The sequence below is a fragment of the Ambystoma mexicanum genome, chromosome 4p (assembly GCF_040938575.1).
Source record: "Ambystoma mexicanum isolate Mex_15411 chromosome 4p, UKY_AmexF1_1, whole genome shotgun sequence".
NCBI classification, from domain to species: domain Eukaryota; kingdom Metazoa; phylum Chordata; class Amphibia; order Caudata; family Ambystomatidae; genus Ambystoma; species Ambystoma mexicanum.
The window spans coordinates 187982243-188001807 of NC_090927.1; the positions used below are offsets into that span (position 1 = coordinate 187982243).

At 46.1% G+C, this 19565-nt stretch overlaps 1 protein-coding gene across 6 annotated transcripts in view; it reads right to left on the minus strand.

Moving 5' to 3' along the window:
* NCOA1 (nuclear receptor coactivator 1) overlaps positions 1 to 19565 on the minus strand; it is a 1575181-nt gene that overhangs the window by 142176 nt on the left and 1413440 nt on the right. For 4 of the 6 annotated variants that reach the window (XM_069605680.1, XM_069605681.1, XM_069605683.1 and 1 more), the window contains 2 exons: positions 12068 to 12169; positions 3823 to 3924 (listed from right to left, as the gene is read on the minus strand). In XM_069605680.1, coding sequence (XP_069461781.1) covers positions 3823 to 3924; positions 12068 to 12169 — 204 coding nt within the window. The remainder of the gene's footprint in view (positions 1 to 3822; positions 3925 to 12067; positions 12170 to 19565) is intronic. The other 2 variants (XM_069605685.1, XM_069605684.1) reach the window with 1 other exon arrangement.

A 19565-nucleotide genomic window follows, 5' to 3' on the forward strand; every position in this document is an offset into this window, starting at 1 on the left:
CCTTGTCCGCGCGGGACCTCTCCCGGGAATCGTGCCGACCACCTGAGCCCAAAGGCGTACAAGCGGTGTCTCCAGGACGGTCATGACGACCCCTCTCGGAGGCACGGACGGACCAGAGCCCTGCGATTCAAGTATCGCCAACATTTTCTTCCCGAACGAAGCACATTCCTCCGGTGAGGAATGCTTGGTGGGATAAGAAACCCGCCGACGGGCGGAGTCCTCGGATGAGAACGGGGAAGGCGACCGATGACGGCGCTTCTGGGAGTGCTTCCAAGAGGCAAAGGAGTGGCGGGACCCACTCCGGGACCGAGACCCCCTAGACTTAAGACTAAGATGCGGAAAGTCACCCCTCAAATCGTCCGTCGAAAGCCCAGTGGACCTCGCCTTCCGGGGCTTGGACACCTTACTGACCGACAGCTACTTCTTACGTTCCCACAAGGCCTTGGACGTAAGCGACTGGCAGTCGACACAATCATCCGTGTTGTGGGCCTCCCCGAGGCAGCAGAGGCAGGCGTCGTGCGAGTGCGTCACCGACATCTTGGACCCGCAGTCCCCACACTTCTTGAAGCCCGGACGCGGGGTGGAATAAGAGGAAGACATCCCGAGAATACTTCACAAAACTAACAGGTTCAAAGAACCAAAAGAACAGAAACTCCAAAGAGTCGAGGAGTGCCGAGATCTCCGAAGCGAACACATTCGCGGAAAAAACGGAACTGAGGCTATGGGCATAGTGCGTCCTACTTATAACATCTGGTGACGTCGGCCGTCGGAGGAGGTCCTCGAGGATGGCGTATCGACGTCATCGACGCAGGAGCCGAAAGATTTTCCAAAGCAGCACAGCTGTGGTGATTACTGTCATAGATATGGAATACGTCGGAGGACCCAATCCCCTCGAAATATACATTGCTGGATACACTGACGATTACTGAGAGACACATACACGAAGAAACAGTATTCCTGATGAATTATAAATGTAACGTTGAGCAGAAGTTCTGCCAGTTTGCAGCAAAGTCTTTATACAATGTTGCCCAATTTTTTATTTTGGAGCTGCCACACTGTAGTGCTTAGATTTGTTCAACTTTATGAAAAGCCCTTTCTCATCTCAGCCAAGGTTACAGTTGAAGGGAGTACAGATAGTGGTCGACAGAGCGTCGAGGATATATCAATCCCATGGCACAAGAACAGATGTGTAGCAATTATTTCTGGGCCAAACAGTAATTGAATAAATACATAGAAGCCTTGATCGCCTGGTGCATGGTGCCCCAAGACGAAATATTGCCAAAAACACCAAACTAAGTTGTATACACAGTGTCCTCTATGGCCAAGCACTGCCAGCACACTCTGAATGAACCACAGTAAAACAGAAGGAAATATCACAGGCGAAGAGAGCCCCAAAGTGACCGTTATTCATCCTGTGACCAAATTAAAAGATCTAGAATATTCAAGGTTAGGGAAACAATCTGGAACAAATAAGGCCCTGCATGGGAAATGAGATGGGAGTATCTTTTCTTTGTGGAAATGGGGGTTTGATCTCTCTATTCCGAGCAACAGTAAATTAAATAATTGGACTGTCTTGGATGGTTGCAACATTCCAGACCACCTTAAGAGGTGCCTTCCAATGGCAGAGAAGTATTCTTATCACAGTCAGTATGAAGTGTGCCAACCAACCATATTGTGTGGACGTAATGCTATAAAAATTACGACTATCTTTAAGGGGTTGGACCTGGGTGGGGTTGTAGATAATGGACTAGCCAATGTATAGCACTCTATAGGTGTTCCGATTAGTGTAGCCAATTATTATGCTAGGAAATTACGCAAATTGTGCGGTTTCACACTTTATAATCCTCAATCCAATATGGGCTTGTGGATTTTTTTTTGTATCTTGCATCACTCCCGGCCGACACTTTGTTAAGAAGGTTTTTCTGGCACCTGGCGTACTTCCTTATTTTTTGCATGCAATACCGTACAATATATACATATGCAGAATACTAGGATGAAAGATTCTATGGGCCGATAGTGAGATTCATATAGGTAGGGAAGTTGCCTTGGGTTGATTATCAGTTTACTGCTATTGATAACACTGTAGTGATCACCATGGTGAAAGGCAAAGGTTGAAGTTATTTTATTCTTTTAAAAAGATTTAGAGTTTTGAAAATCACTGTCTATTTAATTTTGCGGAATTGTGGAGTGCGACTGTATAAATGGGGACGTACGATCAGTATGTTGCACCAACGTGAGCCGAGAATTTAAATGCATCGCAAGACAAATAGTCTAACAGGAGGAACTGCCTTGGAAAGAGTACCCCACCTGCAGGGTGCTTTGGGAAACAAAGGTGACTTACCTCATCTTTCTTGTCCGGGAACAACTTGTGTCACACAAAAGATTTCAAATGAGCCAGTGGAGATCTTGAAAATAAATCTCACATCACCTACAAAGACAGTTTTTAGAGTCCGGGCGTGCCTTCACACGCTGTGTAAGAGTCCCACCTTCTGATCAGATCCCAAGCACTCAAAACCAAGCACATGGGGATGTGAGGGTGGCACATAGCCCTCACAGGATGCCCATATGCTGAAGCTGCCCGCAACCAAAAGGCCCTCTGGAGCGTGGCACCAGACACTAGTTCGGAAGTAAAAACGCGTGGCACTGCAAATGCACAGTGAAAAAAAACTCTGCACTCTGGTCCATTCCCATCCAAGTGGATGGAGGTGAGGCATTGCAGGAAGGGGCTAGAATAGAGTGGCCAGGCCCGCAGCCACATGCGTCCAATTTAAATGGGAAATGCGTTTTTTTGCAGGGCAAAAAGGATCTGGTTCTATCCCTATGCAGAGACACCCATACAGTATGGAGGAAAGGGACGAGAACCTAGGAGTAATGTGTGAGAACGCAAAATCCATTTGGAAGCAGTGATATTGCAAATAGTATCCACAATAGAAATGCACAGAGGAGGGAAAGGGTGTAAAATAAGTGCACATGTAAAGAAAACTTAGGAGACGATGGAGAAATTAATGACAGATTAATAAAGTGAAAAATATTTTAAAATCTTCAGTAGTTTTGAAAAACTATAGCTAACTCTCTTTATAATCGAGCTAGACGGTTGACCGAAGGGTGACATACTTATCCCAGTTCACGCAAATTGCAAACATGACCATATTTTATGAGGGACACCCTGCAGATGCAGTCACCATAGTTTTAAATTCAGCCAGGTGACCTCGAAAAGCCTTTGGAAGAAAACACAATCTACCTTCATATAAAACAATATATATGCACAAATCTTTCTGTGAATCACACTGGGCACTACATAATTGCCATTAAAGTATAAGTGGCATTAAGGCGTTTGTCACATTGTGATTCAGTGGCTTTTGCAATGATGTGTGAATCTGGAAACACAGGCCAGTAGAGAGGGTTGGGGGGGGAACAAGCACTTTGGAAAGGGGAGACATGAGTTAGTTCGACTCATTCTGAGTCCACCTCCTTCAAGACAGTCTCTAGAAATACAAGTAAAGGATGGTATATACATTTACAACCTGCAGGCCACAGTATGAGCATTCCATTTCTTATTTGTAGGTAAAATGTACTTGCCAACTGGCCAAAGGCTAAGCGGTGTCCTCCTGCAAACTCAATTTATTCCCAATCCATGCATTAGAATCAAATAATCTTGAAGATGGCGTCTTAAAATTAATTACTAAAGTCATACTTTTTGACTATCCATTAAAGTATTGTACTAAAACCTTGAAAAATCCCTGAAATCAATTTCTGGAATTTGTTTGCAACAGAAGATGATGAACTTGTGTCAACCATCATAAAGCTAGAAAGGGAACTTACCTCAGCTATAAATTGAGATCCGGACAGACAGGGCTCCGATCGGGAGTCTGTCCAGTGAGGTTCTTCAGATTCCCAACAGCGAATTCGAGGGAGCACCAATCTCTGCAAGGTAAAGAGAGGTCTCCTCTGATGGATGGGATACATTAAAGAACTGATATCAGCAGAGCCCCCTCCACCCAAGACACTGTGCATTGCAGCCTTCCTCTGCAAGACTATTTGCTGTGACAAACTGTGAACGATTTAGGTTACGAACTGGGAGATTAGCCAAGGGTATTGGGAAGCAGGAGGAAGCAACATTTGAAAGCACAGCAGACACACAGGAAGCCAAAATGGACTCGATACGCATGGGGTTCAGGAGATTACTGGATAATGAACAGTGATAGGATGGGATACTTTGAAGTCTAATTTTAATACACAGCTAGTAACCTGATGCTTGTATATGAACCACTGCCGCAGGTGGGTCCCTTCAGTTTTGGCTGACATTGATCAACATAAGGACATTAAGATGCAAGAAACCACTGAAAGCCTAAGCTTTCACTCAGTTTGTTAACTATTGAGTACTCCGGTTGGCACCATTCGAGTGTTGTGTTTGGACAAATCTACCACCCCAAAGGAAGTAGTTCAGTAAAGATACCCATGTCGAAATCACTTCCGAAGCAATCTCTTGTCAGAAGGAACAATCCTCCTGTGGATGGGAATTTTGGAGTCACCCAACACAGTGATGATAAGAGTCTACAATGCAAAAGATCAGCTGCATGGTACAAAGCAGGTTAAAGCGTTAAGAAGAACCTTTACAATCGTGTCTCACCTTCTCAACATAAATGCTTCAAAAGCCATAATGTTGGCAGGAAACAAAAATATATTTTTTACCTGCTGCAACAAAAACAGAAAACCTTCATCTACATCAAAGATGTAAGGAGTCCAAATGAACATCACTCTTATGTTTGGAAAACTAACACTAAAGAATGGGTTTCTTCAAGGGTTTCCCTCACAAGAAGTATATCTAATCTTCTTTGACATGAACCGCTTCCCTGCACATTAGTCTACAAGTAAGACGGTAATGGAAATACATACATTGCTTTTGGTCTTAAACCAGACTTAAGAATTTTCCCTTTTACAGAAAAATTACATAAGTTAACACTCTTCATGGACTACCACAAAAGCCACATCCACTTTACTCTAAAACAAATGTACACTAGTATGCTTTGTTTCTTGATATGTATATTACATTAGTGTTCTTATTAATCAGGGAAGTGCACTGATTCCATAAGGCTCTCTGATACTACATAATTTAAATGAGTAAGGGAACACTGTACCTGCGAGGACCAGTCTTCCTTCTGTGAACATATTTCTCCTACATAATGTCAAGTAATGAACGGCATACCTCATGCAATTCGGACTACATTAAGATTCCAGCTTGTACCTAGGTGACAAAAACTGAAAATATTACTCACCCTGGTGACTCCAGTACGTAAAGACATTTAGCACTGTGCCCTTTTCCTTTATACCTGCAATATGTATTTCCTCCATAAAGGGAGGCACTGAGGCATTTTTCCAAATTATCTAGGAAGCTTAAGCAGCCACGAAGAACTCCAAGAGGTGCCAATTTAGATTACCCTTACATTCTCTCTCCCATCAGATGGATTGGCACATTATGCAAGAGAGTGAGGTATACAAAGAAAGGGGACTGGTGAATTTAAGAGCGCAAAAATTAGTATGGTAAGTACTTACTTGCAAACTCAAAGCCCACTTTTCCGTTTACAGGATGTAAAATTACAAAGCATATCGGAAAATAGCAGAGGGCTGAGACGTTGTTCAGAAAGATTTCATTTATGTGCAACTGTACCTCCATTTATGCTCCCCCCCCCCAAACATTTTGGTTTTGTTTGGCTATCCCACCTGACTTTTTCCAGTGGAGCCCAGCATCCACTGAACTCCCCTGGGTTTTTCCTCACTTGTTATGGGGAAACTGACACATCCTTGAGACTGTCAGTACTGTTTCCCTTACTCTTTGACTATGTTGCCATTTTTGATAACTTTTTAACAGTGCACAATGTACCTTCCAGTACCGTGCGCTGGGGTCCCTTTTTGTTTTATGGCCTTAGATACCCTCAAAGGAGTTTTGGGTGATTGTACGAGTGTGCCTGGAACAAACTGGTGGCAGCAGTTACTTTTCATAATGTTTTACTTCTTTTACTGAGTTAAACTGCATTTTGGTTCAAGACTGTGGCCAGGTCTGACAATGGGCGAGCCACCAAAAGTCTTTTGTTCTGTCCCATGGCCATTTTGTCACTTGCCTTCACCCAGGTCGAGTAACGCAGGTTTTCGTTATTTGGGCATGCAGCCTCCTGAGAAAACCAATCTCTTTGGCTGGCTTCTGCCTGTCACGTATGTGTGCCCAGGAAGCAGGCTGGACTGTCTCGTCCCAATCCACACCACTGGTGCCAGGATGTATGGAGTGCCTGAATGACAGACACCGTGAACCGTGATTTGTCAACGTCTGGGATGCCTGCAAGAGAGCAGATCTTCGACTGGAAGTCCTCGATTCTGGCACAAAGCTAATCTTGGATAAGAGAAGGTGCTCTGCAGCCATTCCATGTCGATCACCTGTATTCTCATCAAACTACAGAAAGCGCCAAGTCTCTTACACGAAGAAACAGTCTTGTCAAACCGCCAGAGATGCTTTGGAAGGTGTTGGTACCCTTTGCCCTCTGCTGTCCCGTTGGATCCCTGCTTTCTTCTTTGCTCAATAAGGCCTGCCAAGGCGCTTCGCCCCTTTGGAGTAGTGGGAACAACTACTCCAGACGCCCCCTGCTTCCCCACCAAACAAGCCCATTCCGAAAGTGTTGCTGGGCCATCAGCGGACTGTCCAGCTCTACCTCTGGGTAACCCGCAGCACCGCCACCATCTCCAGTGAAGATCCGAGACTTGGGACATCACTTGCTTGTGGTCCTGTGCTTTCTCCTGCCACATTTTGCAGCCCTAGCTCCTCTGGGTCCTGAATTAGGAGAGTGCGTAACCCTGCCCGCATCCACGATTCCTGCATCCTGCATCACTACCTGCCTGCTGTTCTGCTCTCCAATTCGGAAGCTCAGAAAAGGCAACTGTCCCATCACAGATGATCATTCTCCACCGAAGCCCCTGAGAGCAGGAGCACCGCGAAACTACAGGACTCAAAACAACTAGCGACTTCGACTAAAATGGCAAAGTTTGGTCCGGACTATACCGAGGGTCAGTTAGTACTTGCACCACTTACCGGTGGCCCCCTGGCACAACCAATCACTTTTACGCACAAGTATCCCTTAAAGGTATTCGAACTTGGCTGGGTTAGCCTGCTCTCCCTAGCTATTCTCGCCATTTGAACACTGCTTTGACGCCAAGGGCAGGGCCTACTCGAATAATGGGAACCAATTCTTCATCGCCTCAAGCCACTTCCTGACTTGCTACAGCCGTTCTTAGGGTTGAAAGTTAGGGAACGAACTTTGAAGAATTGTGTGTTAATTTAACTGTCTCTTTACAGGATGTGGTTCTACATTAGGAAATGTAATGTATATATATTGTATAGTCCAAGGATTTGTGTGATAACTGTTTTGTCATTGCTAAAGTACTAGTGTCTATTTGGTCCGGCTGAAAATAAATGTATATTTTTCATATACACTTGTCTAAGAGTCATTTGTGGTTTGTTGCTGTGTGTGCTCATTGTGGTCTTCCCATCACTCTCACCCTTCCTGAGACTTAGTCTTGACCGCCTGTCAAGCTACTTACATTGATCTGGCTTGTCCAAAAGATTCCCCCGTTTTACTAAACCGAGGGTGGCCTCCTAACCTTCTGCCCACCAGGTCAGAGTTACGAAATCCATCTTAACAGACATCACAATGGGCTGAAGAAATAGCATCTAAGGATCTTATTGGGGTTTCCGGTTCAACACAGAAGCTATTTATTTTAGCTAATCAATTGATGTTTATAATACTGGGGAAGCACATGAATATGCGAACATCCCTAGGATAAGCTCCAACTGGTGTGAAACATGTGTTGGCTGCAAAATGGTGTTGTTGGCTGTTGTATCTTACAATGAAGACATTATTTAACACAGAAGAAAATAGAGATGACTTTTGAGAGGGTTGTACAAATATGCAGTTTACAAGAATGACAATGAATGCATTTATATAATAAGCATACGTCTACGCCAATGGCTCTAGGTTTTTGAAAGTTGAAGTGAATTCAAATTGGTATTTGTCTCCATAAATGTCACAATTAGGACGGACCAGTTACAGTCCTTGACTTACTAGATGAAGCTGCTGCTGGTGATGCCTCTTTTTAATAAATAGCTGCTGGTCTTCACATCTGTTTTGTTTATCCTTGTGAAAGACCATTTAAGGCTCCACAACAATGTGCATGTCACTTACCTGGTGAGTAGAGGTCTAATGTCACTGGAGGCTAGGGGTTCAAAAGACTTTGGCGTCAACAATCAGGACACAGCAATTAAGTCCCAGAGTCAACGTGCATGCTAGAATTAGCAAAAGCAGATACAAAAACGAGTGTATGTGATTTAGGAAGCATCCAAGGAGGATTGATGACTCTCTTGAAAGCCTAGAAGCAAAACTGGAATATTTCCCCTGCCCGCCCACATAATGCCTTAGTTACCAAGCTACCAGGATGAGCAGCTATGAAGAGGGATGCCCTACCTGAATGCCCCTGCTAAAACAGGAGATATGTGCAATCTGTGAGTGAAAGAGCAGGTATGAAATAACATTCTGGTTTTCAATGTGGGTGTCACCAGAATCATCTGATACTGCAGAGTCTGAAGATTGAGGATATCAATGGGCATGAATACACCTGGCAGAAAAGCAGAAAGGTGCATGCCTGACCACTGGAGGAATCTCCCACAAAGTATTGGTCTTTGCCCATCACAGAGGTTTATCATTTAAATGTTGACTGGCCTGTTTAGTGAGCCTTAGAAGTGCTGGTGATGATCAAAAAGCAAGCCTGTTTCAGACAGGGATATGGGCCAGATGAGGTTACTGGCCGTGCACCACATCAACTCAATACACCCCTTCATTGCCTTTTAAGACATCTGGAAATGTTACAGGAACAGTTTGATGCAATCAGACTAACAAAAAGGAGTATACACACAGAAACCTGCCTCGACAAGTACCATCATAGCATTCTAAGCAATTTACGTATACATGTAAGAAATACCTACCAATGAGAGTGGTTCTAATGGATAACACCCACTGAAATCGAAAACAGATTCTGGATTTGTGAAAATAATTGAAGAGGTTCAGTTGGATCTCCCCTTTACAACAAAATCATGATTTATGCAAGACTGCGATTAGGGAATGGTTGATAAATCATATGAATAACTGTACTATTCACACTGACAGAACCAAAAAACAAATAGGATGCATGTCTATTATTCACTGAGCCGCCCTGAATATTGTTAACTTTCTGGGACTCACAGGCACTTTTCTTGCTTCATGGAGGAAGCCAGATGAAATGCTGGGAAAGGAAAGGAATGAACAGGAAGAATGAGGCCTTGAGTACTTGGACTCCCTGGAATCTACAAACCAAATTGGGTTTCTGAGACCGGAGGCACCAGACTATATTTCACCAGGACAGCAATTGTTCAAGAAGTTGGATTGCACTTGGCTTGCACGTGATTTTAATGCAAGGAGGGGATGCCCTTTAATATCAACTGACAAGCCCAGATGGATGACCGTGTAGCAGTGTTGTGACTTCATAAAAAGGTTAATACCTACAAAGCTTCAGATAGAAACCTAAGTCTCTTTAAAACAACAGTGCAGAAGTAGTTTCCAATCTAAATGGAGGCTAGGATGCGGACTAGAGTAACCCTCTTAGATTTCTTGTTGATCAACAAATTGTTCGACAGTTAGGATTCTGGATCCTTTTGTAACACTTCTGTCTGCTTGTCCACTACAAAGAACCTTTTGTTTTCTTCCTTCAAAGAAGTCACCACTCCGGCCCCAAAGCCAAGAGATTTTACATTGCTCGAAGAGGGTCCAGAGAGGCAGAATGGAAGTACCTTGGACAGGGTGAATCGGTAGCGTGATGTATTAACTCCATCCGCTACAACTGACAGAACCGACGGGTCCAGGATGATGGTTACAAAAGTGTTCTGTTATCGGACTCCTGTAAAGGCAGAGAAATGACTTTTTGCTGAAAATTTGGGGGTCTTTTCAACTTTTTGTAGGCTGATGAATGATCTTTGACAGTATGCTAAAAAGCAATGTCGCGAAAACTGTGAAAGGATAACTTGGATACTTGCCCAATTTGGAGCATCTTGAAATCTCAGTGGAAGGGTTGAAGTGGGGCTGATAGAGTTAGTTCACATGTGACTGTGCTTTGTATTTACCTGAAAGGTCAAGGAGCTTTTCCAATACATTTAGGTAGAGCTCTAGTACTGCAGCCACAACCAATCTTCTCTTTATCCTTCTGCCAGTTTGTTGCCCAACCCTCTGCATTGCATCTGTTGTATAGCTCTTCTTTAAAATGGTCACACTACTTCCATGTCTTAGGGTTACAACTTAACAGAATAGCATCAAAAGTAGACTGACTGAAAGAAGAGCAAAGATCTACACCTCCTGCTTTTCCCCTTCAATCACAGGGTAATGTTGGTATTCCCTAGCCCCATGTCATGCCGGATGCAGCAAGAATGATAAGTGACTGACCTAGGGGTGGAGGTGAAGGGCATGTATGAAAATACACACAGCAGTTTATCCATGGGTAGAGAGCTGGTTGTACACCATACTATGAAAACAATGGGAGGCCTTACACTTCCAGTTTAAGAATATAGGGCAGTATGAAAGCTGTGATCTTAAGCTGATGGGAAGAATAAGGATCAAGACAGCTAGTTGTTCTGGTATACAGTGCATTCTTGGGAAACAGGCAAGACAGCAAACAGTTTCACCCAGGTATGGCATCTGCATCCTATGCAGCATGTCTTGCTCCATATTGGAGCAATCTTATATCTGGCTGGTACATAGAGGAGCAACTGATGTCCCAAGTTCCTAAGAGTGACGTAAAGATTGAATCAGTAATGGGACCAGTGGAATAGAAGTTGGCCAGCAGAGTGCTGCATTTGACATTGAAATGAGAAGCAGTAGAACGTTCCTTGGAAAATGTCATGATTTAAAGTCTTTATGATGGTTAAAAAAGGTGTGTCACATCCTGCATCTGCACATAACTCATTGGCTGGACCTGAAAAGTGCCCTTGAGTAGCCACTTGTAAAGTAGGCGTCCAGTGGTTGGATAGAATCCGCCAGCCACTGAGTACAGGGAGTTTGGCTCATTCCATGCAAACCAGCCATAGAGTCAACTTGGAACTGCCCAACCTATGTCTGATTCCAAAGTTTGGTCTTCACGTGCCTCTGGGATGCTTCAGGTGGGCTGGCAAAGAATGGTTGTCCTACTGGCTCCAGGATCTTCCCCCCTCCACTCAAAACCCAGCTGGGTGTCCAGAACAATCTCAGCTTCCTTTTGACTAAATATGTAAACTGAAGAGGCACCAACCTAAAGGTGTTTGACGACAGTGAAGTCTGCACAGCAGGCATCCTATTTGGGCTGTTTGCCCTGCAAGAACTACATTATTTAAACCCTGAGGAATGCAGCAAGAATGGAGATTTGGAATAAAGAAAGTGAGCAAGCAAGCAGGAGGGACAGCCCACCACACCATAGTAGATACCCAGTGGTAATTTTGAACAGGACAAATAAGATGCGTCGATTGGAGGCCCGGAGAAGAGTATCACACTTTTAGTGCTTTGGAGTTGACAGAAAGGATGGCAGGAAAAGCTAAGCATTTTCGTTCGGGAGCAGGATGCTGGGTGCAGGGCAGCACATACACTTGGCCATCAGATGCTTTGTCAGCACTTCAGTTTCGCCCCATCCGCCCTGACCCCACAAACACACTAAGGCCAGACATTCAACGCATTAAGCGAGAAATAGGGCTGAGGAAGTGGGAATAGGTGTATATCAATTTGAAAGTAACTCATGTGAAACAGTGGATGGCGATGCATGTGTTCTGTAACATTCTAAGCTTATTGTGTTCCATCAAAAATCCAACTAGATTGATAAGTGGTTTACCTGAAAGGTACTTTTTATGCCATTACATTATATGCTTGGCATAGTCACTATTCGATACTGCAAGCATACAATGAATGAGAGAGAGTGTAACAACTACTCTGTGGGTGATGCCATTGGATTGTGGCATGAAACCGTACTGCGTTACCTGAGGTGAAAGCGGCTGTTGCATTCCAGGTCTCATGCCGATGTTGACAGGACCCCCTGTGCCATACTGGTTGAGGATTGCCTGGCGATTCTGTTGTAGGAGCTGGAAATGGACAGCAAGGTACAAAGACAAACTTCATTACTTTGTGAAACTTTATACAAAACTTATCAGTGATGCTACTGGAAGAAGAAAAAAAACGTTATTTCAAGAAAATGGGGGGAGATGCCTGGAAACTAGTAGTTTCAATAGTGCAATTGTTGGCATGTATTCATGTTATTACTTGTTCTTTCATTACCTTACAGACACTAATCTCTTTCAGACAAGTAGTCCCAAATCATGTACAACTTCAAGCAGGACTTAACACGAACTCAAACAGGATACTATAGTCTGTTAAAGAACAAGTCACTTTCTTACCTGGTAACGTTCTTTTGATGGAATGTTCCTCTGACGTATTCCACTTCCTTGACAGTAATTACCACAGCTGTGCTGCTTAGGAAAACTTTTTTGGCGTAGGCGTCCTGCGTAGATGACGTCGATACGCTCCCTCGAGGACCTCCGTCGACGGTCAACGTCACCGGATGTTATATCTAGGACGCACGACGCCCGTAGCCTCAGTTGTAGTTGTTTCCCCAGACGTGTGGCACCAACCACCTGCCTGTATGACTGCAGAAAGCCTTGTGGAAATGTAAGCTGCAATCGCATATGAAATTCTGTAGAGGGGCAGGCTGGGAGGGTACGATGTGGAATACGTCTGAGGAACATCCCATCGAAAGAACGTTACCAGGTAAGAAAGTAACTTCTTCTTCGAGGGGATTGTGTCCTCTGACGTATTCCACATCTTTGACAGACTCCCAAAGCAGTACCAACGGATGGAGGTGGGAAAATAATTTAGAATTTTAGAATGCCCAATCAAATTGCTGAATATAGGACTGCCTTACCAAAGGCCAAATCTTGCCCATGGATGGAGTCCAGGGAATAGTGTCTCACAAAGGTATGGACAGAAGCCCACGTGGCTGCTTCGCAAATACTGCGAATCGGAACGCCCCTCTGTAGAGCCGTGAAGGCAGCCACACCCCTAGTAGAGTGAGCCCGTAAGCCTACTGGAGGGTCCTTACCCGCCAACCGGTAACATTCAGAGATCGATAAAATGATCCATCTGGACAAGGTCTGTTTGGAAACAGCCTGACCTAAACGTCTTCCAGCGTAACCAACAGAGAGCTATTTGTCCACTGTGACCCGGGACATCCGTGAGAGATAGAAACTCAAAGCTCTCCTAGGATCCAACCTATGGAGCCTCTCCTCTTCCTTACCAGGATGCGGAGGAGGATAAAAAGCAGGAAGAATTACCTTCTGGCTCAAATGAAATTCCGACACAACCTTCGAAAAAAAAGAAGGACGAACCCTAAGGACAATCCTATCCTTATGGAACACCATGAAAGGTGGCTTGGCGGAGAGTGCCTGTAACTCACTCACTCTGCGTGCGGAAGTAACCGCAACTAAAAATACAGTCTTAAAGGACAACAGTCTCAGCGGGCAAGAATGTAAGGGCTCAAACGGAGCTCCCATTAGGAACTTTAAAACCAAATTCAAATCCCATCCTGGCACATGGAAAGGTGACAGTGGAAACACATTAGTTAACACTTTTAGAAACTGAGAAATCAAAGGGATCTTAAAATAAGAACATTCCTCAGGCAAGCGCTTAAATCTGGACAGCACCACCAGGTACCCCTTTAATGGTACCTACTTGCTGGCCCCTGTGGGCTAAAGAGAGCAAAAAAGACAAAACCAAAGGAATGGAACATTGAAAAGGAGCCACATTCTGTACCCTGCACCAGTCGCAGAACTTTCTCCAACAGCAACGGTACAGGGATTTTGTTGCAGGCCTTCTGGCCGAAAGCAACACGTCTTCAGGGAGGTCCCAATCCTTATACCTCAGCCTTTCAGATACCAAGCATGAAGGCTGAGAGACTTGACCTCTGGATGGAGAACTCGACTCCCCTCCCGTGAGAGCAGATCGTCTCGGTAGGGAAGACGACGTGGAGGGCAGATGGACATGTCTAGAAGGTCCGGGTACCACGCTCTCCTGGCCCATGCCTGAGAATAATGAGGATCATCCGGGAACCGAACCTCCGTAAACTCCGCAACACTTGTGGAATGACGGGGACTGGAGGGAACACGTATTGCAGTGAGAAGGACCACTCCACTACGAACGCGTCCCCAAAGGCACCTCTTGGAGGACATTCCTGCAAGTAGAATCTCTCACACTTCCGGCTGACACTGGTGGTGAAGAGATCCACTTATGGGGTTCCCCAAAAGGCGAAGATCTCCAACAGAACTTCCTGAGCCAGCTCCCACTCATGATAGACCGTGCTCTGCCTGCTCAGAGCGTCCGCCGCCGCGTTTTCGTCTCCGGCCAGATGAGCTGCCGAGATCGAAATTTCCTGCCGGATGGCCCAGAACCAGATCTGCATAGCCTCCATGCACAGTGGGAGTGACCCTACTCCCCCCTCCCCTTTGTGTTGACTTAGTGCATGGCCACTGTATTGTCCGTCATAATCAGGACATTCTTCCCCTGCACAGATGGCAGAAAAGCCTTCAGGGCTAGCCTGACAGCCCGCAACTCTAACAGATTGATGTGGCGTCTGGACTCCGACGGAGACCAACGACCGCTGGCTGTCAGCTTGTTGGCATGAGCTCCCCAACCCGTGAGGGATGCGTCCGTCATGATCGTCACCTCCGGCCACGGTTACCAAAACGGAGCCCCTTTCAACAGATTTCCTCTGATGGCCCACCACAGAAGGTCCTTTGCGACTGTGGGCGGAATCTGAACGGGATCAGACATCCTGCCGGAGAACTGTGACCACTGCGTCTTGAGTGCCCACTGCAGAGATCTCATCCGCAGCCTGGCCTCTGGCACCAGTAAAATGCAGGATGCCATGAGGCTGAGCAATCTCAAGAACTCGAACGCCGGAAGACTCTGGGCACGTTGAAACTTGTCCACCATCTGCAGAATGTGATGAGCCCTCACCTGGGGCGGCGAACACTGCCCCAGGGATGTGTCTAGCACTGCTCCGATGTACTGGAGTCGCTGGGTTGGTGTCACATGAGACTTCTTTAAGCTGAGGCAGAATCCCAGCTTGTGAAGGGAGTGGCAGGTGACGTACAGTTGATCCAGGACTTTCTGGGGAGAGTGCGCCCTGATCAACCAATCGTCCAGATAGGGGTAGACCTGAATCCCCCCCTTTCCTGAGATGCGCTTGCCACCACCACCATCAGCTTGGTGAAGACCCTCGGGGCGGAGGTCAATCCGAACATCAGGACCCGAAACTGAAAATGTGAGTCACCAACCGCGAACCTCAGGTACTTCCTGTGCTTGGGATGAATCGGCACATGAAAGTAAGCATCCTTGAAGTAGAGAGACACCAACCAATCCTGAAGTTGAAGGGCCTGGAGGACTTGAGAAAGAGTAACTATCTTGAACTTGTCCTTCCTGAGGAGCTTGTTCAAACCACGTAAGTCCATGATGGGTCTCAATCCTCTGTCTTTTTTCGGGATCAAAAGATATGTGGAATGCCCTTGTTGCTCTCCGCTACAGGCACCAGTTCTATGGCGCCTTTCTCCAGCAGGGATAGAATTTCCTGCGCAAGGAACGGATCCGGACGCTTCAAAGAGAGCTTCCCCGGTGGATTGTCGTAAGGCCTCTGCTGGAAATGAAGACAGTAGCCGTGGGCTATGATCTCCAGAACCCACACATCTGAAGTAATGACACGCCATTCTACAAGATGCTGCGCCAGCCTTCCCTCAACCGGCGAACCATGGGCCATGGCCTCATGATTGAGCGGAAGCGGCAGTGCCTGAGGGCAAAGAGGCAACTGCCCGAGCGGCTTTGGCACCTCGAGTACCTTGTTTTCCAACTCGGATACTCCTACGTTGGCCCCTTTGACTGGCAGCTACCAAAGGAAGAGCAGTATCGAAAGGAACCTCCCCTCCATTGCTGTCCCCCAGGACGAAAAGGCGGAGGTTGATGTACTGCAGCGCTCAAGGACTTCACCGCAGCTTTGGAGGTCTGCAACCGCTTAAGGCTCTCGTCAGCCTTGCTGCCAAAAAGATGGACACCATCAAAGGGCATGTTGAGAAGCCGGGACTGTACATCAGGAGCAAACCCCGACTTCCGCAGTCACGCAAACCTGCGCATCATAGTGCTCGCCACCATGGACCAGCTGACAGAGTCTGGCACGTCCAAACCCGACTGAACGGATTAACACATGGCATCAACGGCTTTGAGGCCGGAGCCCCGAGCGTGTCCTTCGACGGCCTCGGCGCTGATGACTTCCTCGGAGCCGGAGCCTCGAGAGAGTCCCTCGACAGACATGGTGCCGACGGTGTCGATGCCTTCTTAGAAGGCCTCACAGGCTCCGACGGTCTCCACAGCGTCGAGGACCTGGACCTGGCACGGCTATGGCGATCAACCTTGTCCGATCGTGACCTCGACGGCTCCTGATGATCACGCCGACCACCCGAGCCCGAAGGCGTGCGAGCGGTGGCTCTAGCTCGCTCCTTGCCGGCTTCTCTCAAAGGCGCGGACGGAACGGTGCCCTGCGATTTGAAAATCGCCATCATCTCCTTGCGGAATGCGTCCCATTCCGCCGGCAATGAATGCTTGGTGGGACAAGCTACCCGCCGTCTGGCGGAGTCCTCTGACGAGGACGGGGAAGACGACCGGTGATGGCGCTTCCAAGAATGCCTAGAAGAGGCAGAGTAATGGCGGAACCCACTCCAAGACCGAGACCCCCCTGGGCCGACACAGAGAGTCGTCCCTCGAGTCGTCGGTTGAAAGTCCAGTAGATTTCGGCTTACGGGTTTTAGATACCCTACCTACCGTTAACAACTTCTTCCGCTCCCACAAGGCCTTCGAAGTCAGGGACTGGCAGTCATCGCAGTCGTCGGTGGCGTGGCTTTCGCCGAGGCACCAGAGGCAGACGTCGTGCAGGTCCGTAGTGGACATTTTGAAACCGCAGTCCCGACACTTTTTGAAGCCCGACTTCTGGGTAGAAGACGAAGACATGATCTAAACTTTCACAAACGAAGTAGAAAAATCGAGCGCGCTGAGATTCTGAAGCGAACACGTTTGCAGAAAAAAACTGAACTGAGTCTACGGGCGTCATGCGTCCTAGATATGACATCCAGTGACGTCGACCGTCGACGGAGGTCCTCGAGGGAGCGTATCGACGTCATCGACGCAGGACGCCTACGCCGAAAAAGTTTTCCGAAGCAGCACAGCTGTGGTAATTACTGTCAAAGATGTGGAATACTTCGGGGGACACAATCCCCTCAAAATAGATTTTTAGACTCAATCCTGGGGGTGGATTCTGAGAGGACAACCAAACGGTGAAGTCTAGCCAAACTCAATAAAGGTAGAGTGGCATAGAAATAAGGGTTAGCCACAGGAGTTATCAACCACTACTTTGAACAAATATACATTCACAGTTTGGGGGCTCTGCTAACAGAACAACCATACTTTGGTCCGAGGTGAAAAAAAATAGTTATCACCAGACCGACAACCCAAAATATCGATTTAGAAAGACCAAAAATAAATGGATAATTCGGTCTTTCTAAAATCGATCCAAAAAACCCTCTCAGCCACCTAAAACTCTCTCTCCACTCACCCCTTCCAATCCCTCACCCGCACTTACCTTGGTTCATCGACACTATCCTCCTCTCGGTGCGCTGCCATTTCGGGAATGACAGATGCTCCCTGCGAACGCACATGAGGGACATTGTGGAAGCAAGCTAAGCATTTGGGTGTGTGCATGTGTGTGTACATGTATGAAAGGGAGAGTTGTGTGAATCTATGTAGTGGGAATGAGAGGGGGAACAAGTTAAAAAACGTTTTTTAAAAATGTGAGGGTCGGGTTCAACGTGTTATTACGGCATTTTGAAAGCGACACCAAAACAACCAAAATAAAATACTCCTTTTTGGTGTTCCAAAGTGATCAAGCCACTGTTTCTTACTGTAACATAAGACCTAAGATTCAAACTGAAGAAATGCATTGTAATAATACTGTGAGGACTAAGAGTGAGCAAGTGATACAGATCACTTAACTGTCAGAAAATGGCAATACAGTGACGAAGAATGAGCGAGTGATGGAGAGCGCGCAATTGAAAGAGAAGAACAAGTTACTTACCAACTGTAACGTTCTTTCGACTGGATGTTCCTCCCACGTATTCCTCATCTTGTAATAATTTGTTATCTCCAGCTACGCTGCTTCGGAAAAAAAATTTCTCAGCAGAGGGCGCTGTGCTCGAGGTCGTGGCTTCGATTGTCCCTCGACGTACTCCGTACTCTGTCGACGTCACCAATGGTATAAATTGCTCGAGCTGCGCCCGTTGCTTCAGTTCTGTTTTTTCGATGAAATATATATACATATATATATATATAGGAGGAACACCCAGGCGTGTCCCATGACCGATACATTCTTCGTGAGAGGAAAGTGTAAGAAACGTAAACTGTACTGTGGGGTAGGATGGTAGGGTCGATGAGGAATACGTTGGAGGAACATCCAGTCGAAAGAACGTTACAGTTGGTAAGTAACTTGTTCTTCGAATGGATTGTGTCCTCCCACGTATTCCTCATCTTGTGATAGGCTCCCATAGCAGTATCAATTTTTTGGAGGCGGGAGTACTAATTTCAGTTTTCGTGGACAGAATGCAGAACTGCCTTGGCAAATAAACCCTTGTTAGAGGAGGCGGTATCCAAACAATAATGTTTAACAAAAGTATGCATTGTTTTCCAGGTTGCAGCTGCACAAATATCCGCTGTTGGGACTCCCCTCTTTAGAGCCGCAGAAGTAGCCATTCCCCTTGTAGAATAGGCACGAAGCCCATCTGGTGGTTCTTTTCCCGCTAATCTGTAGCATTCAACTATGGCTAATATGATCCAGCGGGAAATGGTCTGTTTTGTTACAGATAAGCCTAATTTATGACCAGAATAACCCACAAATAGTTGGTCATCTTGTCTCAATTTAGCCATCCTTGAGATGTAAAAACTAAGAGCCCTCTTGGGATCTAATCTGTGTAATCTCTCCTCTTCTTTGCCCAGATGAGGAGGAGGATAAAAGGCTGGTAGTACTATTTTTTGTGACAAATGGAAGTCCGAGACTACTTTTGGCAAGAACGAAGGTTTAACTTTAAGGACTACCTTATCCTTATAAAAAATAGTATATGGTGGTTTGCATGAGAGAGCCTGAAGTTCGCTAACACTGCGGGCTGGACAGTTTTTAGAGTCAAAAGCCTCAATGGACATGAGAGCATAGGCTCAAAAGGTATGCAAGTCAAGAATTTTAATACTAAATTTAAGTCCCAAGTTGGTACATGAAAAGGTACTGGAGGGTATACATTAGTAAGCCCCTTTAAGAATTGAATTATTAACAGTATTTTGAAATATGAAACCTCTTCCGAGGAGCGCTTCAAAATGGACAGCGCAGCAAGGTATCCTTTG